The sequence below is a fragment of the Cordyceps javanica genome, chromosome 2 (genome assembly GCF_051103115.1).
Source record: "Cordyceps javanica chromosome 2, complete sequence".
Taxonomy (NCBI): domain Eukaryota; kingdom Fungi; phylum Ascomycota; class Sordariomycetes; order Hypocreales; family Cordycipitaceae; genus Cordyceps; species Cordyceps javanica.
The window spans coordinates 5,532,952-5,557,655 of NC_139296.1; the positions used below are offsets into that span (position 1 = coordinate 5,532,952).

The 24,704-nt window shown below is 55.2% G+C and overlaps 9 protein-coding genes across 9 annotated transcripts; 6 read left to right on the forward strand and 3 right to left on the reverse strand.

Annotated features, from left to right (window-relative positions):
* Window positions 1–1,462: 1,462 nt before the first annotated feature.
* Window positions 1,463–2,888, reverse strand: V2A60_004169 (MCT family MFS transporter; the record flags this gene model as incomplete). The annotated part of the gene is made up of 2 exons (XM_083255490.1): window positions 1,463–2,425; window positions 2,529–2,888. 2 exons carry the CDS (start codon window positions 2,886–2,888, stop codon window positions 1,463–1,465), a joined length of 1,323 nt encoding a protein of 440 aa, XP_083111616.1.
* Window positions 2,889–3,739: 851 nt separating this feature from the next.
* V2A60_004170 (uncharacterized protein) lies at window positions 3,740–6,255 on the forward strand (the record flags this gene model as incomplete). Its single annotated transcript, XM_083255491.1, has 4 exons — window positions 3,740–3,780; window positions 3,840–4,344; window positions 4,417–6,081; window positions 6,139–6,255. 4 exons carry the CDS (start codon window positions 3,740–3,742, stop codon window positions 6,253–6,255), a joined length of 2,328 nt encoding a protein of 775 aa, XP_083111617.1.
* A 1,365-nt stretch (window positions 6,256–7,620) lies between these two features.
* V2A60_004171 (aspartic peptidase domain-containing protein) lies at window positions 7,621–9,246 on the reverse strand (the record flags this gene model as incomplete). The annotated part of the gene is made up of 3 exons (XM_083255492.1): window positions 7,621–7,704; window positions 7,780–8,649; window positions 8,851–9,246. The coding sequence occupies 3 exons, from the start codon at window positions 9,244–9,246 to the stop codon at window positions 7,621–7,623; spliced, it is 1,350 nt and encodes a 449-aa protein (XP_083111618.1).
* A 3,015-nt stretch (window positions 9,247–12,261) lies between these two features.
* V2A60_004172 (lysozyme) lies at window positions 12,262–13,060 on the forward strand (the record flags this gene model as incomplete). The annotated part of the gene is made up of 3 exons (XM_083255493.1): window positions 12,262–12,411; window positions 12,465–12,647; window positions 12,707–13,060. The coding sequence occupies 3 exons, from the start codon at window positions 12,262–12,264 to the stop codon at window positions 13,058–13,060; spliced, it is 687 nt and encodes a 228-aa protein (XP_083111619.1).
* An 853-nt stretch (window positions 13,061–13,913) lies between these two features.
* V2A60_004173 (Mpv17/PMP22 family protein) lies at window positions 13,914–14,954 on the forward strand (the record flags this gene model as incomplete). Its single annotated transcript, XM_083255494.1, has 4 exons — window positions 13,914–13,973; window positions 14,146–14,236; window positions 14,290–14,840; window positions 14,889–14,954. 4 exons carry the CDS (start codon window positions 13,914–13,916, stop codon window positions 14,952–14,954), a joined length of 768 nt encoding a protein of 255 aa, XP_083111620.1.
* A 736-nt stretch (window positions 14,955–15,690) lies between these two features.
* On the forward strand, window positions 15,691–17,430 carry V2A60_004174 (uncharacterized protein; the record flags this gene model as incomplete). The annotated part of the gene is made up of 2 exons (XM_083255495.1): window positions 15,691–16,292; window positions 16,380–17,430. The coding sequence occupies 2 exons, from the start codon at window positions 15,691–15,693 to the stop codon at window positions 17,428–17,430; spliced, it is 1,653 nt and encodes a 550-aa protein (XP_083111621.1).
* Window positions 17,431–18,230: 800 nt separating this feature from the next.
* On the forward strand, window positions 18,231–19,777 carry V2A60_004175 (phosphoglycerate kinase; the record flags this gene model as incomplete). Its single annotated transcript, XM_083255496.1, has 3 exons — window positions 18,231–18,296; window positions 18,450–18,867; window positions 19,011–19,777. The coding sequence occupies 3 exons, from the start codon at window positions 18,231–18,233 to the stop codon at window positions 19,775–19,777; spliced, it is 1,251 nt and encodes a 416-aa protein (XP_083111622.1).
* Window positions 19,778–20,245: 468 nt separating this feature from the next.
* On the reverse strand, window positions 20,246–20,828 carry V2A60_004176 (proteasome regulatory particle lid subunit SEM1; the record flags this gene model as incomplete). The annotated part of the gene is made up of 3 exons (XM_083255497.1): window positions 20,246–20,285; window positions 20,430–20,541; window positions 20,693–20,828. The coding sequence occupies 3 exons, from the start codon at window positions 20,826–20,828 to the stop codon at window positions 20,246–20,248; spliced, it is 288 nt and encodes a 95-aa protein (XP_083111623.1).
* Window positions 20,829–22,222: 1,394 nt separating this feature from the next.
* V2A60_004177 (outer membrane protein Iml2/Tetratricopeptide repeat protein 39) lies at window positions 22,223–24,389 on the forward strand (the record flags this gene model as incomplete). The annotated part of the gene is made up of 3 exons (XM_083255498.1): window positions 22,223–23,110; window positions 23,161–24,044; window positions 24,110–24,389. 3 exons carry the CDS (start codon window positions 22,223–22,225, stop codon window positions 24,387–24,389), a joined length of 2,052 nt encoding a protein of 683 aa, XP_083111624.1.
* Window positions 24,390–24,704: the final 315 nt, after the last annotated feature.

Consider the following 24,704-nt stretch of genomic DNA (forward strand, 5'->3'; position numbering starts at 1 on the left):
CGTTCAACTTGCTATTCGGAGGTTGACCGGGTTTGTAGCACACATCACAGTCTGGACCACCTCATGCGACCTGCAACGAGGTCGTGATACTCGAGGTTGAAGAGAACCCAAGTCCCGAGGACTACTACAAAGTATGATAGTAGTAGAGAGCGGAGCTTGCGGTAAATCACAGGGTTCCGGCATGGGATTCCGACCTACTCCGAGCGAGACATATGTCGGAGTAGCTGAACACACTTGGATAGGTATTGCCCGAGATTGAGTATAGGCTTTTTACAAGCATGAATTACACTAGTGATGTAATATGATTATCCAATGTAATATGATCATCCAATGCTTATCGTTTGGCTTGGCTTCAAAGCCGAAATCTATCGCATAGATCAGGCTTTCTATGCGTACACGGCTGCAGTACTGCGACGGTTTTGCGACGGTTCAGTTCACTTCAGTAACATGTTATTCGTGTGAGTCCTGTCAAGACTGCATCAACGTTCAAGATGTTTGTAGATGGGTCTGCGGATGGTGCGCGTCCTTGGGGATAACGAGATCTGTGCTTCGATAAAGAACCGGGCTAATCAAAGAGCAACTTCGCTCTCCGAGGGTGAAATGTGAGGTTGCGAGGGCGAGATGTGACGAACTGTGCTGGCGTTTCGGACAAAGACCCAGCTTTTCGGCGCGCCGAGCCATTGGTCGCCAAGCCCATACCCAGACTCCTTCAAAGGGTATTACCATGCGCTCAGAGTCATGATGGCATTGCATAGCCAATGGCCAACAGTCCAAGATATAGACTAGAGTTGCTGGCCCCGTTGAGCCAATTTGTTGCCTGGTTGTGCGGCGATCATTCCGGGCACGGCATATCAAGGCCGGCCCGCGTGTTGCTATAGCCAATCTAATGCGGATCAAAGAGAGCAAGGGCATCACCACCAGGTCACGGCACGAACAGAAGCGTCGATGAAGGAACGTTGAACAATCCCTGGGTAACGAAAGGAAAGAGACTTCATTTCAAGACTTATGCAGACCGGTAGATGGCCAATTTCCGCGTTAATAGCTCGCGCAGCTCCAACACGAAGCCATGATAGCATGTTTAGCCAGTCACTATCAGTAGCATATTAACTGATTCTTGGCAGTTTCCCACGTGTCCGGTTCTTCAAGGACATGTGGGTTCCAGTCAACGCGGAGCATGGTCCTCCAAAAGCAGTAATACTTGACACCCTTATAGGGCCCTTATTAGTTACCTCTCGTTCGAGCCAGTCCCCTTTCAGCCATACCATAATTTAACACACAGATAATATGGCGAGAGCTCTATCAAGTCTATGCTAACGATCTCTATAATTTTCAGTATAGTGCTTATCCTAAATTCTTTCAAGCCAGGATGCAACAGCATACGTCCTTTCATATCTCTTGAAAGTATAAAGTCTACATGAGTAGCTAGCTTGCTCCGCCACCGTGCTGGTGCTTGTGAGTGCCTTTATGACCTTCCCCACAGCCCCTGGGGCGTAAACCATTTGTTTCCAAATGCTATTATACCACCAAGAAAGCACACGCTGCCGCTGAACATGGCCGCTTGAAAAAAGTCACCTCGGTAATGTTCAATCATGACGCCATCCAAGGGCGGACCCATAAGCCCTCCGAGAGCGGCCACGGCCATGCCCATCCCTGCATATGTGCCGACATCTCTAATGTCCGGACAGCACACAGTAAAGGCAACTGAGCCGCCAGATATGATGGTGCCGGAAGTGAAGCCAAAGACGATGGCGTACGCAATCAGAGCCGGGTTCGTTTTAGCCTCGTTCATGCAGAAGATGACGATACCAGTGACCAGCGCCCCGATAGAGTACACGTTCAACTTTCCGATCTTGTCTGCCAGAACGCCTGGAATAATTCGGCCAAACGTCGATGAGGCGTTGAGAATGGCGGACAGATAGCCAGCCAGCGTCGGCTCCATGCCGCGCAGGGTGGCGTACGTTGGGATGAAGAAGAGGGGAAGAAACATACCCATGAAGACAAAAAACATGGAAACGGTCAGTATGATGAGCTTGACGTCTTTAAAGGCCGCTGCGAGCCAAAAGGACCGAGACCGTGGCGGGAGTCGAGCCTTGACTGTGAAGATGGGGAACGTCAAAAAGGGCACGATAAGGAAGCCAATGATGCGGATACTCCATCCAAAGCCGAGATTGGTGCCGTTGAGCATCTTGGACAGGGCCATGGGTATGACGATGCCGCCAACGGAGGAACCAGAGATGGCGACGCCAATAGCAGCCGCACGATTCACGTCAAAGTATTGTGAGACGGCAGCCATGGACGGGAACTGCAAGAGGCCCATCAGCGTACCCTGCAGCACGGCTTGGCAGAGGAGAAAGTGCCAGTACTCCTTGCAAAGACTGAGCAGCATCATGGAGATGAGGTAGAGGACGGCGGCAGGGCGGATGATCTAAAGGTCTATGCGGTTAGAGTAATCATTTCGAGTCGGGGAGCCATGCGAGCCAATGAGGAGGAGGAGGAGGAGGAGGAGGAGGAGGAAGAGACTGCCTTGCCTTTGCGCCGTAGCGGTCGAACAATGGCCCGCCGAGCATGCCGGAGAAGAATTGCAAAAATGCAGCCAGTGAACCGATCCAGGCAATCTTGGAGGGGGACACGCCGCGCAGCTGGTGCGCGATGTAGTAGTCGGCCAGCACGCCAAACGAGTTGCAGAAGCCTAGGCAGCAGAAGAAGACGCAGAAGCCGCCGGCCGCGACGAGCCAGGCCTCGAGACCGCCATCAGGTGCCTTGGAAATGTCATCTACAGTGTTTTTGATGCTGCCGACATGCTTCTCTCGCTGCCTTAGGTCGCCGCTGATCTGGCCATCGACTGGCTTCTCGGGCAGAGAAGGAGTGGAAGACTCCTTGACTGCCATGGTTATCGCTAGTTTTACCGTGATGAGGGAGTCAATGGCAAAAAAAAAAAAAAATCAATGTATACAGTATAGAGGCTGTCGTCATTTCTTTTCAAAGGGGGATTGAGATGTTGGTTTTATACGTACTTTATCAAAATCGGGAAATGGCGTGGCCGAGTTTGCAGTGTAAGTGAAAGTCGGCTTATTATAGGGCCAACTTGAGTGCTGGGTGAAAATAGTGTCATGCGTCACCCATGACATGAGAATTCGGATTGTTGACAGATGATCAAAGGCCGGCAAGTTCGCGTATCCTTTTTTTGCTGTTTGATTGAAATTTAATTGTTACCAAAATCTAGGTACAACTGCGAAGCAATAATCGGGGAATGTCTCCGAGGTTTGGTGTAGTAATTGGCCGAAGCCGATTGACATGAAGAAGCTTGCGTCGGTCGGGCAGAGGCCTGCACGAGGAGTAATTAATTGATTCGATTTCCGCACCGTAATTACCATGGTACTCTGGGAAAAATCAAAGGTTTGGTATCCTTAATGTATTTGTAGATTGATATAGAGACAGCGACCTGCCTTTTCCCGACTTTCAAACCCGAATCCGACTTTGTGGCGCTTGCCCGCCACAGCACTCGCCACAAATCAGCTACTTGCGGGATGCAAGGTGCCAACAGCAAACAAGAAGCACGAGAAAGGTCGACAATACACGCCTCGGGCACCGAAGAACCATTTTTCGTGTGGATGAGCAAGCCGCTGTTGGGTCAGCAAAGCTCAGAGCCGACAGCCTGACCCGACATCTCTGCGTCTTGGCTCACAAAGCTTCGTCCTCGCCGGCATCATCCTAGGTAAATGGGGAGGGCATCACCACGATGCAAGCAGCAACCAAGGCTGGCCCTGGTCGGCCATTGGTGTATGGAAGCCCGTCGGTCGTTCTTTTGTAAGCCTTGGCTAATCCTGGGGCGTGACCAGGTCCTGCACGGTCTGCCGAAAGCGCAAGCTCAGATGCGATCGTCAACATCCTTGCCGGAACTGCCTGCGCTCGCGCTCCAAGAACCCGGAGCGAGATTGCGTCTACGAGGATACTCTGCACCTCGATCCCACACGTCCTCCTCGGCGGCGATCGAATATCAGTCGGCAGCAACTGACACTCTCGTCGGCCCCTAGACACAACTCGCCAGGCTCGGAGCGCGTTTCCTCTGACGATGCTGATCTTGTCGTCGTTGCCTCCCGCACAGGGGTTCCTAATACATCTTCATCGCGTTCGTACGTTGCTATCTCAGAGACAATCCCTTCCTCCGCATTGACCTCCGCGCCTCAATCAGTGCGAGGCTCAAAGTCCCTTGCAAGCGATGCCAGCTCAGCCCAAAAGTCAGTGGAAAGTCCCTTCTTCGGGGATACCATGGTCGCTGGGCGCGGTGTGACGCATAAATCGCGATTCTTCGGCCAAAGTCATTGGCTTACCATCATTGTTCTGGTGCGTGTGTCTCCGCGGCCCAGAAGATGAGGGCTTTGCGTTGTGCCGTTGGTTTGCTAAAGGCTTGGCTAGTTTCGAGACTTGGCGCAGACAGTCACAACAGACTTGTCCGCCGAGAACTCCGAGGCGCTTTCGTCGATGCGCCAATGCAAAGCCCTCGCGAGGGAGATCAAAGCCCAGCGTGCGCCCATCTGGCCAGCACCTCTCACCGCGGCTCTGCCCGCAAAGAATCTGGCCGATGAGTTGGTCGATGCTTACCTTGACACTACAGAAACCTTGTATAGGGTCCTACACGTCCCTTCCTTTCGAAGAGATTACGATTCACTGTGGCTTCTCAGTCCAGACACGTTACCTGACAAAAACTTTTTGGCGCAACTCAAACTGGTATTGGCGATTGGATCCACGACCTATGATGATACGTTTTCTTTGCGCTCCTCGGCCATGACCTGGGTTTACGAAGCTCAAACATATTTGTCAGAGCCTAGCGCCAAATCAAACCTCACGATTCAGACTCTCCAAACAAGCATTTTGCTAATGATCGCACAAGAAGCGGTCGGTATAGAGTGTCACGCGCTGTGGATTACGGCTGGCGCTCTAGTCCGAACCGCAATGCATATGGGTCTGCACAGGGATCCTTCAGAGCAGTTTGCCGCGTCGCGCCCCAGACTTGTACATGAAGTGTGCCTTAGACTATGGAATACCGTGTTGGAGCTGGCTTTGCAGTCCAGTTTTGTCGCCGGCAAACCTCCGCTTGTCTCGCTCGGCGACTTTGATGCACCATGTCCTGGGAACTTTGACGACGATCAGTTAATGCCGGGACTGATAGATCCTTGCCCGAAACCTGAACAAGTCTTCACACAGACGACCATAGCGATTGCGCTGCGAAAAACGTTTCCGCTCCGTTTGGCAGCAGCGAAGATGCTCAACGATACCAATGCTCAGGGAACGTATGAAGAAACCAAAAGGCTAGACCAAGGACTCAGAGCTATTTACAAAGATGTATTTCAGAATTTGACACGCGCAAAACTGGTATCTCGGGCATCAGCGCCGCGGTTTGATACGAATGCTCTGGATGTCATTGTGCACCGCTACATTTCGTCATTGCATGTTCCATTCCTTGACCGAGATCAACACGAAACGGCTTACGCATACTCGAGACAGGCTACAGTAGACGCGGCTCTCCGTATCTGGCGTGCTGCAAGCCCATCCTGGCACAAGACTGCGCCGGAGCTGAGTGCGCACTCTACTAATAGCCTCGGAAGCCCATCCGGTGCAGACAAGTTCGCTCGCTTCGCACGTTGCGGGTCTGCAGCTGGATTCTTTCGCTCCTCCGCTTTTTATGCGAACCTGACCGTAGCATTGGAGCTCAAGACACAGCTCCAGGAACAGGAAAGCTTCGGCCCAGCCATGCTGCGCCCAGACCTCCTCTCGGTACTGCAGGACGCCAAGCACTTCACCCTACGGTGTGTCAACGCGGGAGAGACGAACGTGAAGGGTTACATCTTCATTTGTTTGCTCATGGCTCAGATTGAGAGCTTGCAGCGGGGCGCGGAGCCAGATGACGTTCGCGGTGCCATAGTCAAAGCTGTCGAGAAAGCTTTGGATGTATGCTTGCATAGTCTTGAGGCGATGCGTACAACCGGGTCAAGGCGGAAGATTTCGGATTCTCGTCTTGATGATACACACGCGGCAGCTCTAGCGCTGCCATCGGAGATGGACCGAGGCTGCGACACGCATGTAAGGGTATTTCAGCACTCCCTGTCTCACCTCTTAACTGACAGTTTTAATGAATAGGTACCCGGCATAATGCCTCAGTCTACCGACGAGTCATTTGATTTAATGAACTGGATAATTACCGACGAAGGAACGCTGGATGGGGCGCTTTGGGTCGGGAGCATGGGCTCGAGGTAATGTCGCGACCAACGAACCTCTGAACAACAGAGGTAGCAGCTAGACTGAGTGTAGTTCTAGTCTTCCCATATCATATTGCAAGCTAACTACAAAGAATCGCGATAGCAAGTAGAATTATCGATGTCTTTGGTCACCCGTAAAAAGAAAGCATGAGCGCATCGCCCTTTACAATGCTCTCCAGTCAGGCTCCCGTCAACGGAACCTTGCCAGCGTCCACCTTGCGGGCAATCCATTCCGAAGGATCAACATTCCCGAAGAGGATACCGTAGACGGATACATACTGCACGTTGCGCCTGAAAATGATGTACCGGCTGTTGAAATTTAGCTAGCAGGGTGCTTATACCCAACGGTTTCGGTGGTGCCCCGACTCGCAAGCCGGCGCAACGCTCACCAACCACTTTCTTCCAGCGACCCTTTATCCCCTCCCCGGGTGCGCAGAGTTCCTGGTCTCCATGTGCCCTTTCTCGGGAGAGCGACTGGACGAACCACATGGGACGCCAAGCAACCAGGGGGGGGGGGACTATGACGATAGCCCTGGTTGCATTAGAGTTGGGCGCGCCGGGGTTGCTTTTCTTGCAAGAGCACCCGGTCGGGTTCGGTAGATTGGAGACCCGCCACGGTCCCGTCCGCCGACGCGGGGCGCTTCCGCTGCGCTCGCCTCCTTGATGGCGCGTGCGGGCAGGTAAGATTCTCCGTACTGATAACCTGCCTTTGTTGAGCGTTGTGCGTGAGCCCTCAGAACCGGGCGACGGCAATTCGCGTATCATCACCAGCGGCGCGACATTCTTGCGACAACTACCGAGGGCCACAGATGGGGCGCAAAGAGGGACAATTTTCTCAATTCTTTTTCTCTTTTTGGCATAACGAGTCTCGCCATAGCGTACGTATCGAGCACGGTGGCCGATGGGTCCCTTGCATCCATGGACAATGACAATTGAGGCGCCGTAAAAGCCGCTTTTGCCGGTGCAAAAGGCATACTGCGGCGGTAGAGGTCGCGGCCAACTTGCACTACGGCACCCGTTCCAAAGACTGATGACCATAGTGAAAGAGACGTGCAGATATAGAGTGTAGACTTTTGTCTTGCAGCCGCGTGATGTGTGGAGGCTGCGTCGGTCAGCCACCGATGCGGAAAATTGCCAGCGTTTGGGCTTTTGACGATGACTACCCATGGCCCGTTCTAGGCTTCACATTATGATATCAATACCAGCTGTTACTTTTCCCAATGTCGACACTTGAACACGGAAGCGAACAAAACACATTGAAGACGAGCTTGCTATCATTAAAGGGCATATTCAACATCAGAGATTCGTAAGCTGAGCAGCATTCAGTCATGAAATAACTATATACATGCAGTAAACTAGCAGTTTACTGAGTCTTGGGAGGTGTCAGGTTCTGCGTCTTTTCAATCTTTGGTACGGCCCCGAAGCGCTGGTTTCCCTGGTCCCAGATCTGGTCGAGGAAAAAAAAAAATTAGTATGCATCTCCTTTTCGAGAGAAGGAGACAAACTCATTTGCGGCACTTACAGCATAGATTGACTTGAGAAACGCATCGCCCAAGATATCAAAGGGGTTCTTGCCGCGGGACTGCACGCCGCCGTACCAGTTTTTGTCGTCGGCGGGCGCAAACGCCAGGTCCTCGGGCTGGATGACAAACAGGTGGTCGCCGACGGCGACCTTGAACTCGGGCAGGTCCTCGGGCCTGGTGGCGAAGGGGAAGACGTAGCCCTGCTGCTGGGCGTCGTACTTGGCGCCGGGGATGGCCTTGTAGAGGGCGTCGCAGACCTCGTCGGACACGAGCGCGAGGGTGGTGCCGGTGTCGGCAATGGCCGTGTTGCCGGCGAGCGTCAGCATCTTGCCGGCGACGGAGGCGCGCGCCGACGGGAACATCCAGAAGCCCTGGGACGAGTCGACGGAGGTCCAGGCGACCTCGGCGGCGCCCGACGCCTTGACGAGGGCGTCGTCGACGTAGCCAAAGGTGTAGAAGGACTCGGGCCCGTCGGCGTCGCGCTCGCTGTAAAAGGCCGAGGTGAAGAGCTGCGACGTCTTGGGCACGTCGCCCTGCGTCATCATGTTGGCGACGGGCGTCTGCGCGGGCGCCGGCCGGCCGTCCTTGCGGACCGTGTTGATGGCCGGGAACGCCAGCCCCAGCAGGCCGTCGCCCGTGCCCTGCGCGAACTGATCCGCGAGCTCGGATGCGAGCTCGACCGTCTGGCCCTCGATGGTGAGGCCCCCGATGGTGACGTTGTCGCTGCCGCAGTCGCCCGACGCGGAGCTGCCGTCGCCGTAGGAAATCTGCCACGTCTGCCCGGGCAGCTTCTTGAAGGTGGACGACTTGGACGGGTCAAAGACGGTGTGGCCTTTTTGAGTCGTCTGCTCAAGCTCGGTGGAAAAGATCTACACGCCAGTGAGTATTGTGGTTTTTTTTTTGTTCTCTCCCTCCTTTTTCTTCTTTGCTTCACTTCTCTGGTTTTATGGGAGAAATGCTCTTGCAAATGAAGAAGAAGAAGAAGAAGAAAATGAAGAAGAAGAAAATGAGAAAAAAAAGCGAAGAAAAAAAAGCGAGAAAAAACCTGAATACTGAAAACTAAAACGCACCCAAAGATCAGACGAGCCCGTGTCAAAGTCGAGGAGCAGCTTTTGCGGCGGCGTGCCAATCGAGACCTCGCACAGGTACTCGGAGTCGTTTTGCTGGTCCTCGGCCGTGACCTCGCCCGTCTGCTTGCCCTCGGGGTCGAGCGCCTTGGCGAGGCGCGAGGTGACGGCGGCGCGGCCGCCGACGGCGACGCGCGACTGCGCGAGGCCGCGCTGGTGCAGGGCGCTCACGCGGCGGTACGGGCCGGGCTTGGTGGGCTCGAAGCCGAAGCGGTTCAGCAGGTAGACGTACGACTTGGTGCCGTGGCGCTTGTAGTTTTGGTTGGGCCGGGCGCGGACCTTTGTGAGCCCGCGCGACGCCTGGAACTTGGCCTGGGCCTGGAACAAGGCCTCTTCCATGATGCGCGGTGGTTGTGTTGTGTTGGTGCGGGAGTGTGCGAGTTGTGCGGAAATACGCCTGGATTTTGGTCATGGAAAGCAGTCCTGGAGGCAGCAGGCCTAGGTGTGGCTCTTTATATATACCACCGCTGCCATGGCCTTCCTGGATGGTCCGCGACTGTGGACGTGTGCGTTGTCAATCAGGTTCCTCTGAATGTGGATGACGCAAGCGAATGGTAGATCACCAGCCAAAAAAGCATGTTTGAAGTCGCATGCTAGCTGGCATATGACTGGCTATCGCGAAACTCTACAGTCATCCAACCATGTGTTGGTGCACCACTCGGCTCCCCACGTTGGCGACAAGTCGCTGCGCGATACTGGCAAACTGGTTCGCAAGTCCCAGCCCTGACGTCAGACACTATCGCAGAGTGGCCCCGACATGGGCGAATCCACAAGCTTCAGTCCAAGATCTACTTGGTCGCCGTCGTGGCTGGACCTGCGACTCCGCCGAAACGCATGATCAGGACATCATATGTTCCCCCGGGTCTTGCGCATAGTAGGCAATTACTGGCCATCAGCTCTTCACTCCCCGTGGCGCAGCCTACTACGTGCCGCGTTGCCGTGCGGGTGTGGTGGATCGGCCGCCGCAACGTGCCGCGACCTTGCTGAGAAGCTTAGCCTAGAACTCGAGCCTAGTTGAGTTTTTTGACCAGTCAGTTGCTGTTGCCTCGCCTAATACTTTAGTTGTAGTTGAAAGGGCCCATTTCCAGCGCGGCAGGGGTGTCAACGCTGATCGCGAGCGTGCATTGTTGCATTCTGCGACAGAAATGTGACTAAGTAGTCGTGGGGAGCCGTAAATAGGATCTTTTATGCTTACAGATAGTGACCGAAGATAACTTATGGTCTCCCGTAATTTGCGATCGACAATCTTTTTATCAGAGCCATGATGGTAGATCGTGAATCGTTGGTCCGATCTTGTACGATCCGTAGCTGGCTTGGCTGGGCTTGGCTTGGCTTGGCCTGGGCGGGTTCCGGCCGAGTTGACTGAGTTAGGGCAGATGGCCCCGCGGAATGAATCCTTGCGGCCAATACCGTCAGGAGATTTCCGATGCCTTCCTGTCCGAGAACCAAGGTTTTGGGCGTTAGATGGAGTTTTCTATCGCTAAGGCGGTCATGCTGGGCCACGCTGACCACCAGCACCCACCACGTTCTTTCTGTTAGCCGAATCTTGAAAGCATATTGCCTTTCGGCAGCTGCGAATTAGCGCAATAGGCTAAAGCAAGCGCTCTGCTGTGGCCTTGGGGAGATTGTGGTACGCGAGTTTTGCCAAGCAGCTGTGTGTTTGTGTAGGAAAACAGAGAGGTAAAGCTTTTTGCTCTCAGCAGGTGGGCTGGTGCAGAATTTCCTTCGCTCATTCAGTGACTTGTGCGGCCTGCTGGGGCCGGGAATTACATTTGCTGCTTGTTCACAATTTCTAGTCCTTTGAAGCGTATAATGGTTCTGTGGAGTTTCTCTTCTACTCCTGCATTGCATGTTTCCTCTCGGCCGAAATGGTTCTGGTGTAAATATCTGGTGCAGCAGAGCCTTCTCAATAGGTTTCAAGGTACTTGCAGCTTCGGGGTTGCGCAGTGCAATTTGCGCTCGCGACTCCGTGCCCTCAATCTGCGACATGCCGGAAAAGACTGGTTCACAGCACCGGCTTGCTCTTCATCGGATAGTCAAGCCTGCCGGGGTTACCGTTGTATGGGAAGTCTTGCTCGCACACTCGAGACTTGATTCTGCGACCGTATATGTGCATTTTCCCAATCGAGGCAAACGTCGCAGCTGGGCGGCCTGCACTTCCCTTTTGAGCTACCGCTTCGGCCAGCTTCGGAAGCCGTATTCCATTTGTAGCGAGAGCTGGATAGCAACTCCAAGGCAGACGGCAGGGTACTTGACAGCAACAGGTCTGCGAATGCCGTGACGGTTGCTGCCATTATGATGTCTATTTTCCGAGAGCCGCGCCTTCAAGAGTTCCAACGATGACTACGAGGCGGCGCCACGGAGCCCCATATCTTGACAAACTTACTTTGGTAACAATGGGGAGGACAAGCTAGCAAGGACAAGGCGGGTCGAAAATCTCACTCATGGCATTAGCTCACAGAGCTGAACCGGCAGGAACAGCGAAACAGTCTCGAGGTCAGGTCGGCAATACTGTCGAGCAAAAAAAAATACTGGGTAGGCATTTTCAGCTGGCCATTTTTCTGCCAGGCGATTGCGCTATCATTGGATGGGAGGCCAAGGAGGTTGCTTTTGCCAAGGGATTGGGGCCGGGGACGGGGTTAATAATGGCATGGCTGCATCGACGCTAGCATGGCGATCTGCAGGTAAATTGCGCCGGAGTAATCTGTAGCGAGTTTGTACTTGGGGTTCCGGCCAATAATTGATAAGCGAGGATGTATCTTGAACATCTCCGGTTCATCGACGGTTGGCTTTCGTTGTCCCGTTCCAGCGAGCGTTCGACAAGTCCGACATGATTTGCAACGTCCCTGAGATCGAATGTACACGCCCAAATCCGGCAACCTTGGCTTTTGCAGCCGGAAACCGAGCGGGGAGCTTGAACGCGAACTGCAACTGAGTACAAGGGCGAGCTGCGTCGCACTGCTCGCTCTCCTCGTTCACGGGCCCACCAGCCATCTTCAGCCGCGATTCCTATTGCAATGCCGTCCCACCGCGTGTGGCCTATGGCTGGGTTGATGGCAGCACGTTTCCCGGTCCAATTCTGGAAGAATGGAACAGATGCCGGCGGTACTTGGGGTCTGAGTGGCTGACGGGGTTCCCCACGGTCGGTCAAGACTCGGATCGCGTTGCAGGGGTGTCGGCGCAACGGCGAAATCCAGGCGAGTAGGTAGATACGTCGGTGTTGCAGCGGAAGCAAAGTAAGTGGTGGTGTCTGTCTATTGAGCGGAGGCTGCCGAGGGCCTCGAATATAAATACAGCAGCGTCATCCTGTCTCGCTCGATGGAAGACGCTGCATTGCAATCACAGCAACCAAACATGAAGTCCTTTTCGTCCATCGTCGCCGGCCTCGTCGGCCTCGCCTCTGTCGCCTCGGCCACAGTCCAGGGCTTTGACGTCTCCGGCTACCAGCCCAACGTCAACTGGGGAGCCGCCTACAACAGCGGTGCCCGGTTTGTCATGATCAAGGTACGGTGCAGAGGGGTAGTAAGGGTCAGAGGAATATGCTGACGACTTATTAGGCTACCGAGGGAACGGGCTTTGTCTCGTCGAGCTTCAACTCGCAGTATCCCGGTGCCACCAAGGCGGGCTTCATCCGCGGCGGCTACCACTTTGCGCTGCCCGACCGGTCGTCTGGCGCGGCGCAGGCGGATTACTTTTTGGCGCACGGCGGCGGCTGGAGCGGCGATGGAATCACTCTTCCGGTGAGTACAGTGCGACTCTGTGCCCTTTGTATTTTGAATCCGTGCGCTGACGTATACAGGGCATGCTGGACATCGAGTACAACCCGTATGGTGCGACGTGCTACGGCCTCTCGCAGGGCGCCATGGTCAACTGGATCAGCGACTTTGTCGAGCACTACAAGGCCAAGACGACGCAGTACCCCATCATCTACACGACGACTGACTGGTGGAAGACGTGCACGGGCAACAGTCCCGCCTTTGGCCAAAAGTGCCCGCTGAGCCTGGCCCGGTACGCGAGCAGCGTCGGCGAGATCCCTAACGGCTGGCCATTCCAGACCTTTTGGCAAAACAGCGACAAGTACGCCTATGGCGGTGATTCTCAGATCTTCAACGGCGCGTACGCGCAGCTGCAGAAGATTGCTCGAGGTGGTTGAGTTGAGCAAACGGCTGCTGGAGGATGTGTGTCTCTCGGTGGCTCACTGTGGCTAGTGCTCTGTGGCTGGCGGAAATAAATGGCTGCTGCAAACGTTCAGGGGTTCTCCTCTGTGAGTAGTGGCTACTGTGGCGTAGCGGTCTTCCATGACCGCTCGAGGTGAGACTGTAAATAGAGAAGTGTAAATAATCAAGAAAAAAAAACAACCTTTCCACGAGTATCAGTTATAGTGTCGATGTTTTTTGTTTTATTTTCCCAGTCTTGGCTGATGTACAGCAGGGGCCTCTATCCAGTCGCAGGAGTACCCAAGTACTACTTAGGCGCCGACGTGCCTACTGAGTACCTTAACCTTTAAAACAGGGGAGGATACAGTGGCCCAAACACTAAACGTTCACACGACAGCGCACTGAAACACCTTATAGCGTCCTCTCTAGCCCCCCAGCCCCCCCTAGGTACAACACTGCTGCCACAGACCTCCGCCACAGACCTCCGCCACAGCTCACGCGACCCCGACTTTCTTCTCCCGGAATCCCCATCCGCATCCTCATACTCACCCTCACCATCCGCCTGGTCCGGTCGGTTTGTTCACTGCTTGCTATTCTTGCCATCAATCATTCCATCACATCCCCTAATACGTACCTTTGTTTTTTTTACCATTCGCTGCCGCCCGAAACGACCGCCCTCTTGCTCCAGACGCCCATCTACGCCTCTGTCGTCATCGAACCTCAACCAACCAGACCCGCCCCCGAAGCAAGGCCAGCTAAGCCTTTGCGCATATTCCGCTACCCCCGACCCTGGCTTGCAAACAGTTGATTATTTCCTCTCCCCAAACTCGTTCGATCACGTCGACCAGCATGGCTTGGGACTCGACTCTGCAAAAGTCCGCCGTCAACCGATACGTCTTGGGCCGCATTGTACGTTATCTCTACCCGTCAGACGCTAACGCCGCCGTCTCCCTTGCTCCACGCCCCTGCCTTGGACAGCGACGCTGCCAGTTCTATTTCGTCATCATCCGCGCGCCCTGCTATACCGTCCATCAAGCCTCCTCTTCTAATCCAGTCCACTAACAATCTTTCTCTTACATAGCCTCTCCTCCATACCCTTATTCTCCTCATCGAAATGGCGCTGGCCGCCCGACTGACGGCGAGGTTCAATGCCTCGTACGAGGAGCGACCACGTACGCCATTCCATCGCTGCTCTTCTCGAGAGCAACAATGCTAATTTTTTCAGTAATCACCATGATGGTCACCAACGCCCTCCTCGGCGGCATCGCCGACACGGTCGCTCAAGTCATTACCGCCTTTCGCCACCGCGTCGTTCGCAAGCCTGGTGGTGCCAAGGACGAAACCATCACCGTCGAGATGCACGAGCTCGGCCGCAAGAGCCCCTACTATGAAAAGAACTCCCTCGGCGATTTCGGCCCCTCCACCGGCCGCCCGCCTTCGTTTGACTTTGAACGCCTCACGCGCTTCATGGGCTACGGCTTCTGCGTCGCACCCCTCCAGTTTCGCTGGTTCAAGCTGCTCGAGCGCCTGTTCCCCATGTCCAAGACGAGCTCCTTTGGTCCGGCCCTGAAGCGTGTTGCTTTCGATCAGATCGTCTTTGCGCCCTTTGGTGTCGCCCTCTTCTTTACCGCTATGACGGTGGCAGAGGGTGGTGGCCGCCGTGCCGTTAGCAACAAGCTGCGCGACATGTACGTGCCGACCCTCAAGGCCAACTATGTGGTCTGGCCAGCCGTGCAGCTCGTCAACTTTCGCTTGATGCCGGTACAGTATCAGTTGGTAAGTGCGGTGTCCTCGCCAGATGTTTCGGTGCCTGACTCTCTGTAGCCATTTGTCTCGACGGTTGGTATCGCCTGGACTGCGTACCTTTCTCTCACCAACAGCACCGACTGAGCGACTCGGATTACAAGACGTGTAGTCCAGCACGTTTCAAATTCAGCAACAAATCGTAGATGAAAGATTCAAGCTATTAATGGATGGATAAGTTGGAGAGTGGAGGCATGCCACGATGCCGCCGGCCAAGGTCCGTCAAAACACAGCGAAAGCAGGAGCATCCATACTGGAACTGTATTTTTTTTCCTTAGTTATTGGGCCACCATGGCTGCCGATTTGGGCCACGAGGCGTTAGGCGTACTCAATTTAGCACCTTTTATCGCTACCCGGACGGCTGCTTTGTTTATGCGTTGCATGTCGAGTCGACGTCAAGCTGCAGTGGCTCTGCAGAAGGCCTATCAGCGGCCATGCCCACCAACCTGACTCACCCATCTTTGTTTTCTATTGGCAGCAGCATGCTTGTATGCGATGTGATATGCGGTGGCCTGCCACTATTGATGCAGGCTGGTCGCCTGGAATCCCTTGGCGCTGAGGCTGGCGATTCATTGGCTGGTCCTTGGACAAGCAGTGTTCGCACGTTTAGATTTTGCCGCTGAGGATCCAAGACAGCATAACACGGCAACCAATCATGTAAACGCTGCCCACCGAAATGCAATGCGACCTTATTGCGAACCACAACGGCCGAGCATAAGACTGCACATCTACCCAGCTCCCGCGCGCAAGACGGACTGTAGGTTGTGGCTACTCGGAGTCGCGGAGAAGCTTCATCGACAAAAGTGCTCTATTACACCGAGTCATGCCGGCGCCGACACCGAAACCAACAACAAAACAGGAAGGCGGTGCGCCAGCCAACAGTGTCAATGGCTCCTCACCAGACCTCGTCGCCCTCCTCTCCTCTAGCGATATCCTACAGCAGCTGCTCAGGATCGACATTGAAAATAAGCAGCTCAAGCAGCGGAACTCGGACCTCGAGGTGACGAACCGCACCAATATAGACACCATTGCCGAGAAGCGCAGCGCATGGTCTGATGAAAAGGCAGCGCTGGAGCGCGAGCTCCAAGCCAAGCTGGACGAGATGAAGAGCCTGCGCTACGCAAAGAACAAGGTCGACGAGCTGTCCGGCCAGGTCAAGCAGCAAGAGATTCAACTACTTTCTCAAGGCGAAACCATCAAGAAGAAGGGCGCCGAAATCACTCGCCACCAGGCTCTCTGCCAAAAGGCCAAGGAGGAGCTCGATTTGGAGAAGACGAGTGCTAAAGTTCTGAGCGATTCCCTGCGCACGTTGAAACAGGACCTGTCTTGCAAGAAGGAGGAGCTGGCAAAAGCAAACGATTCACTTGCCGATGTGCAGTCGTTTGCAGTTCAACTACGGCCCATGGCGGCCGGCAAAGCGCAAGTGTACGTGTCTTGTTCCTGGCCTCGTGTCGCCATCCTTCAGGGCTGCCTGCCATAGTTATGGCAAAACAGAAGGCTAACTCTAGGTAGCAAAAGGGCCCTAGACAACACATTCCACCAATTCCTAACGTTCTTCCACGACGAGTTGAGCGCCGACCTGGCGTACCACTCTGCGCCAACAGATGTCATAGAAAAGCTTTCTATCCCACTACCGGCGTCCAACTCGGCGGCGGCGAGGCAAATGAGAGTCGTCGCCGCGCTCGCGGTATGTGGCGACGCTCTCGACCGGCACATCTTCCGGCAAGCCTTTGTGGGCGACGACCTGCATCAGTTGCTCGAAACCCTCGTCGTAGATCATCCGAAGCAGGAGTCACGCGTGCGTGCCGTCCTGCTGAAGCTGCTTGAGGTCTTTCCGGACGACAAGAAGGCGGTGCAGGAGGCCAACGTCGACAGCGCCGTCAAGGAGATTGTCGGCGCGCTGGGGAAGTGGGTGCAGCCCACGTCCGGGTTCGATGCGAGGCTGCGACCGCTCTGCGCCGAGGCCGCCGAGGCGTGGAACAAGACGCTCGCGCTCGAGAACAGGGTCGTGGCGCGGTCCGTCTCGTGGCCTGAGCACGGCCATCCCGTACCGCTCGAGGTGCCGGACAAGAGGAAATCACAGCCCAACGCAACAAATAGCAGCCAAAATAACAACAAGTCACAGACGACACCAGCGACAACGGAGACGGCGAAGAAGCAGCAGCAGCAGCAGCAGCAGCAGCAGGCGGCAGGGCCGGCCCAGACGTCGCAGTCACAGCGCCCAGCACAGCGACTGAGCAGAAATGAAGTGCTCAAACCGGTCTGGCCCGTCTTCATAGCGCACCCTATCACCGCCGCCGACGACGACGACGACGATGATGACGATGACGACGGCGGTGACGAGGAACCCGCTGCCGAGTTTGAAGTGCTCAGCTACGGCTACGTCCTGACCAAGGCGCAGGCGCTCGAGGCCGAGGAGGAAGTGTCGCGCGAACAGTCGCCGTTCAAGCTGGCGCGGCAGAACACCCGGCGGCAGCAGACGGCGGTCCCAAAAAAAAGACGAAATTCGATGGTGCTCCCGGCGGCCGGCCGGGGCAGCTCCGTCGCCTCAAGCGCGGGTTGAGACGGTGGCTGTGGCCCGCGTCGCGGCGACGGGGACGCTGGTGAGCCAACTGCCACGGATCGTCTGGTGATGGTGGCACGCACGAATTATTCTCATGATGGGAATCTGGACGGCACGATGAGATGGTAACGATGTTTATGATTGTTTCTTTGTTTTTGTTTTTGTTTTGCTTTTTTTTAATGGCAATGTAACAAGCATTGCATGCGTTGTCTGCCGAGGTACAAGTCTTGGTGTTTTTAATTTACAGCAGCCCTGCTGCGTTATACGACGTTGGAGCTTTCACGATGGTCGATTCTCAGCGGTTGATCAAGTATGAATATGTATAAGATGATTAATTCAGTCTGGTTCTTCTTTCATTTTCTTTTCTTTTTTCTTTCTTTTAATTAGCGACCCCACGTCATAACACAGTCATGATGGTCAATTTGATACTTTGAACGTCCACTTGTATGCTCCCCGAGACCAGACATTTTACGATGCAACAGCACACAAAATTTCAAGACGACGACAGAAATAAAGCACGCTCACTTTAATTCAATCAGTGGTAATGGTACTCACCTTGATGGGAAGTGGGGGTTTCCTGGCAACAATGCGCGAGTGTGGATGGTCAAGCTACGTTATCTAGAGCTTGGCCCAGTAGGAAATTACCTCGCCCCAGCTTTGCCCCTCCATCCCACCTTGCCCATCATCATCCTCCTCCCTCTTGGCTTCTCTTCTCCCCCTCCCACGAGCTACAGAACCCATTTCCTACCTTTCTTCTTCCAGACATTCCAGTGCACTGATCTGAGTCGCTTTTCAAAAAAATGTCTCTCTCCAACAAGCTCTCCATCACCGACGTTGACGTCAAGGGCAAGCGCGTCCTTATTCGGGTGAGTTCGGATACCCCGCCATCGTTTTTGTCTACCCATCACAACCACAACAACCAGCGAGCGAGAAGAGAAAAACGTCATGACCAAAAAGTAGAGGCGTAAGGGTGGGGGGGGAGGCCGACTCTTTTGCTAACCCCGAGGGACCCTTCGCAGGTCGACTTCAACGTCCCCCTCGACGGCACCACCATCACCAACCCGCAGCGCATCGTCGGCGCCATCCCGACCATCAAGCACGCCCTCGACCACGGCGCCAAGGCCGTCGTCCTCATGTCCCACCTCGGCCGCCCCAACGGCCAGGCCAACGCCAAGTACTCGCTCAAGCCCGTCGTGCCGGAGCTCGAGAAGCAGCTGGGCAAGCCCGTCACCTTTGCCCCGGACTGCGTCGGCCCCGAGGTCGAGAAGATTGTCAACGGCGCCGCCGACGGCGCCGTCATCCTGCTCGAGAACCTGCGCTTCCACATTGAGGAGGAGGGCAGCGCCAAGGACGCCGACGGCAACAAGACAAAGGCCGACAAGGCCAAGGTTGACGAGTTCCGCAAGGGCCTCACGGCTCTCGGTGACGTCTACGTCAGTACGTGAACACCCCTTTGCGTTTCTTCTTCTTCTTTTTCTTCTTTTCTTTTTTGTACACGCGACTGTTGTCAAAAGACATGGCGTGCGAGTGCGCGTTACATGCGTCTTTGTGTGCGCCGACAGCTAATTGAATTTCCACAGACGACGCTTTCGGTACTGCCCACCGTGCTCACTCGTCCATGGTCGGCGTCGACCTCCCCCAAAAGGCGGCCGGTTTCCTCATGAAGAAGGAGCTCGACTACTTTGCCAAGGCCCTCGAGTCGCCCGAGCGCCCGTTCCTCGCCATCCTCGGCGGCGCCAAGATCTCGGACAAGATCCAGCTCATCGACAACCTGCTGGACAAGGTCAACACGCTCATCGTCTGCGGCGGCATGGCCTTTACCTTTAAAAAGGTCATTGACGACATGAAGATTGGCAACTCGCTCTTTGACGAGCCCGGCTCCAAGACGGTGCCCAAGCTCATGGAAAAGGCAAAGGCCAAGAACGTCAAGGTGGTGCTGCCCACCGACTTTGTCACGGCCGACAAGTTTGACAAGGACGCCGCCGAGGGCTACGCCACGGACAAGGACGGCATCCCCGACGGCTGGATGGGCCTCGACTGCGGCAAGGAGTCGGTCAAGCTGTTCCAGGACGCCATTGCCGAGTCCAAGACGATCCTCTGGAACGGCCCCGCCGGCGTCTTTGAGTTTGACAAGTTTGCCAAGGGCACCAAGGCCACGCTCGACGCCGCCGTCGACGGCTGCAAGAAGGGCAAGATTGTCATCATCGGCGGCGGCGACACGGCCACCGTCGCCGCCAAGTACAAGGTCGAGGACCAGCTCAGCCACGTTTCCACCGGTGGCGGCGCCTCGCTCGAGCTGCTCGAGGGCAAGGAGCTGCCTGGTGTCACTGCCCTGTCGAGTAAGTAAGAAAGAAGATTATCACATGGCGAAAGACAGAAAAAAAACATCATTACAAGACAATGGTCGACTCGTTGCCGTCTTGGGGTACATTGGTTTTGACGAGATTCGGTCTAGGTAGGCAGAGCAGCCGCCTTTAGTCAAGGGACCGAAACGTGGTAAAAAATCAGTATTCAATAAAGGTACAATCAGATTCTCGCATGGGTTGGCTGGGGGCATTCGTGATTGTAAAGATGAAATTCTTCAAGATGTAGTCTTAGCATCAATAAACGACTAAGCTGCTCCATCATTATTGACCCATGTCATTGTATTCGTCGTGGTTTTTATAAACGCAGGCATAATCGCCCATGATGGGCTTGTCTGTCTGTCCAACCAATTCCGGTGTCTTGTCTTCTATTCATATTTCTTGTTGTTGTCTTTATTTTTTTTTTAATTCCTCTCGTCTCGTGCCATGGTGTGCATTGTCGCTCTCCTCATTCATCTCCTTTTCGAGGCCTCGACCTTTTTCAGCTCCTCCCTGTCAACGCCGGTTAGCATCATCATCCACCATCGTCATCATATATGGGGGAAAGACAAGTCATCGCTGTCGTGGTCGTTGGGCAGTATAACGTGATCATAACGAGAGATGATCAGTCATGTAATGGGGAGGAAGAAAACGCACTTGAGTTGTGTCGAAAAATCGTCGGTTGTGTCGTCGTCGTCCCAGCTCTCCTCCCACAGGTGCTTGGTCTGGCCCGAGCCCTGCGCAGCTTCCGTCTGGTCCTCTGGCCAGTCTTGGGGTGTTTTTGTTTCTCATTAGCTTCTGGTCCTCGCTTTACGCTCGAGTGACGGCGGGTGGAATTGCAACGGCGCGCCCGCCATGAGAGAATGAGGGGGGGCGGGGGGAGGGTGCAGAAGGGTGTTTGGAAGGAAAGAAACCCTCACCATCAACGGGAAAGTCCTCAAACTCGTCATCCTCGCCCAGGGCAGCGGCCTTGGTCTCCTTGGGCGGCTGCTGCTGCTGCTGCTGCTGCTCGCCGGCCGCGGCGGTGGTCTTGTCGTCAGTCTTGTCGGCGGCCATTGCTTGTCTGGTTTGGTCTTGTCTGGTCTGTTCTGTTCTTTGATTGCGCGCACGGCGGGACAGAATACGGGATGATCGTTTTTGAATTGTTTCGTTTTTGGAGGTGTGCGTTTGGAAGAGGAAAAAAGAAAAGAAAAAAAGGCCCAAGGAGCGGGGTGTGCCGGGGGGAAGATGTCGCTGTTTGCTGTCGCGCGCACGAATGCGTATGTATGATGATGGCGTGCGTCTGGGCTGGATGGAGCTTGGGGATTCATCAGATCGGAGCGGACAGCAGGCAGGTGGATGCTTGCGTGAGCTCTCTCTCTCTCTTCTGCCCGCCAAAAAAGGGCGGAATAATTCGGTCCGGTGTATAGGGTAGGACACGCCCAAAGACTTTGGCTTGCAACCCAGATAAGACTCTAGATCAAAGGGTTGTATGTGTAGGGATGGAATAAGGAGAGCAAAAATAATTTTAAATCTGTTTCCAACTGCATTGTCCTCTTTCTTGAATGTCTGAGGCAGAGGTGCGTGCGTATGTGTGTTGAGGCTCGTCGGGTGTCATCACGCGCCGCCCAGATAACGGATCTCTCTGGATCTGACGTCCGAAACTCTCCTCTTGGATCACTACCTCGCAGGCCTCCCAGTGGCAGTCATCATTTTGTCAACGCTTCGCTTCATCAGTGTGCCAATTTCTTTGACTGTTTCTAGTGAGTACCTCGGAAACGCGACCAAAAAAAAGAACAAAAGCGTCGTCACTAAGAAAGGAAGAGCATCATCACATCAGAGACTACAAACGCTCGTATCACTCGGCGACATCCTCTCAATCTCTATAAAAACCAGCACATCAACCAGCCATGACTTGAACTGTCCTTTTCCGAAGACACACATCAACGCCAAAAAAAAGGTTCTCAACGCATCTAATTGGCCGATAACGTCTCTGTGTCTGTCAACCTCCACACCTACCGGCTGCCCGCCTCTGCCCGGCTAGCGTCCAGCGCAACCTTGCTTGCTCCAGCCTCTCACTGGCCCAGCAAGACGGATCAGAAAACCCGGCGTGCCTGTTCTGCTAACTCCGTCCAAACGGCCCCGAACCCAGGCCCCAAAGTCCAGCAGAACACGCCGCTGTTGTCGTCACCGGTCAGCGGGGGCCCTGGTACCTGCCGTCAGATCCGGGTAGTGCACGCGTGCGCCGAGTTTAGCCTTGCGACGGTGAACCTTTATTTTGCATCGTCGCTCTTCTAGTCCTCTGATTTTTTTTTGTTCAATTGCGCTGTACCCCGATTTCCCCTTGTTGCTGGGGTCCCCGTCTGCCAGGATTTCAGGTAGAAACAGCAAAGGTTTTCTTTCACGGCGAGGCTGCGACACACACAGATACAGTCTCTCACACACCACTCACACACCACAATCGCGACGTCATGAGTCGCCTCGCCTCATGGTTTGGCGGCTCCGAGGCCGAAGAGGTCGACCCCCAGGCCAAGGTCGCTGCCGAGCGCGCCAACCTCGAGCAGGCCATGCGCGCGACCAACCTCATCATCAATGACGACATTGACGCCGCCGAGGCGGAGCTGCGCAAGGGCGACTCGACCTACCACGACCTCGGCGGGAGCCTCGTCGTCTTCATGAAGGCCATCATGGGCTTTGAGAAGAAAAATATGAGCCGCGCGGCCGACCTGCTGGCGAAATGCGAAGCACGAGCCTGGGAGGACCTCAAGCGCGCGCGGAAGCGGGCCGCCGCCGGCCACGCCGCGGGTGACATGTACCCGCCGGGCACCGAGTACGAGCTCGTCGTCGCGCAGACGCAGCTCATGTCGGCCCTTCTCTGCGTCCTCAACGAGAGCGTTCTCGAGGCCGTGCAGGGCTTCGGGAAGCTGCGACAAGCCTACATTACGCTCGATGCCATCATCGCCAAGGAGAAGGACTATTTCAAGAATCAGCGCACGCGGCCGGGATCGAGGAGCACCGCCGTTGCCAGCGCTCGCGCCTCGCTCGACGGAAAAGATGTGTTTTCGGAAGCGCAGACGCCCGTGTCATCCACCACCAGCCTCGACGACCCGTCGGTCGATACGGAGAAGCTGCCTTCTCTGCGCAGCGCGGCGTCGGCACTGCATGATGCTGATATTGAGCTCGCGAATCCGATTGACGCCTTTATCCACTCTGGCATCTACATGTGCATGGGCATGCTGAAGCTCATGCTCTCCATCATTCCGCCGACGTTTGCTCGTGTGCTGTCGATTGTCGGCTTCAAGGGCGATCGCGAGGCTGGCATCCGCATGCTCTGGCGGTCGGTGGCCCATCCCAATATGGTATGTATACTCTGAACCTGGTTTGATTTCGTCCTAACATGCCATCGCAGAATGGAGCGGTTGCCGGCATCGTGCTCCTACACTTTTACCACAGCATGCTAGGTCTCATCGACATCCTGCCTCATGAGGCTGACTTTGACGAATCCGCCGAGCCCTACGGCATCCCTCAGCAAAAGGTCGCAGATCTCCTGGCCACCATGCGTGAGCGCTTCCCGCAGTCGCGGATGTGGCTCATTGAGGACGCCAAGGGCTTCGCGGCACGCCATCGCTTACCAGAGGCCATCGCGACGCTCGAGGGTGGCACGCAGTCCAAGATGATGCAGGTCACGGCGATTAACCATTTCACTGTCGCTCTCTTCTCCATGTCGGCCCACGACTGGCCGCGCATGCGCAAGCACTTTCTGAACTGCGTCGAGGTCAACACCTGGAGCACGTCGCTATACTACTACATGGCGGGCGCGGCGTCGCTGGAGCTGTACCGCGACGCGGTGGCAGCGGGGGACTCCAAGGAGGCCGCTGCCGAGAAAAAGGCCACCGAGAAGTACCTCTGCAAATCCGGCGAGACGTTGAGCAAGAAGAGATTTATGGCCCGCCAGATACCACTCGAGACGTTTGTGCAGCGCAAGGTGCAAAAATGGCAGGCGCACGCCAAAGAGCTCGGCGTGGACCTGGCCGATGCCGTGGGCGTCAGCCCGGCAGTGGAGATGATGTTTGCCTGGAGCGGACAAAAGTGGATGTCGGCGAACGAGCTTGCCAAGGCAGAGCATTGTCTGGCCTGGAGCAGGCTCACAGCACCGGCGGACAAGCTAGAACAGCTCAAGGGCAGGGACGAGCTTGGCGTGCGGGCCGTATGTTTGGCATCCGTACTGCGCAGCGACAACCGTCTGGACGAAGCCAAGGCGTTGCTAGATGAGGAGGTGTTGTCTCATGATCGGTATGTTTTACCCAGCCGTATAACCAGAAAGGCCAGGCGGGTGTCTTGATTCTAACTTGGCGTAGCAATCTGTTCAAGGGTGGGCACAATGAGGACTACGTCGTGCCCGCGGCCATCCACGAAACCGCCGCCATTGCGTGGGCCGAGTGCGGCCAGCCGCCAGCCGACCTCGACGCGGCGCAGACGGAAGCGTACCAAAAGGCCAAACTCAAAGAGTGCGAGGAGAACCTGCAGAAGGCGCGCGGGTGGGGGGCGTACGTCCTGGACGCGCGCCTGGGCATGCGCATCCAGTGCGGGCTGGCGACGCTGGCGTGGTACCGCAAGAAGAAGGGCTGGGCGGCTTAGGTATAGATGGCGTTTTGTTTCTTTTCTTGCATTCGAGTTTTGGGAGGCGGGGGGAGGGGGGCTTTGATTCAAGCATAGATTGTATGCGTGTGCCTGTGTGCATTTAAGAGCATGGATTTGGTGTATATATTGCATTTAGAGAAACGTAACGGACAGACTATAGACAGAAAGCGACAGGTATCATCATGTATCAGCAGCACAATCAAATTTTACCATGTTCCTCGACTCTGTTCAGCTTTGAACAATCGCTACACGCAGCTCAGCACCTCGCCAAACCGCAAACCAACAGATAAAACCAAAGAAACGCCCTTCTGC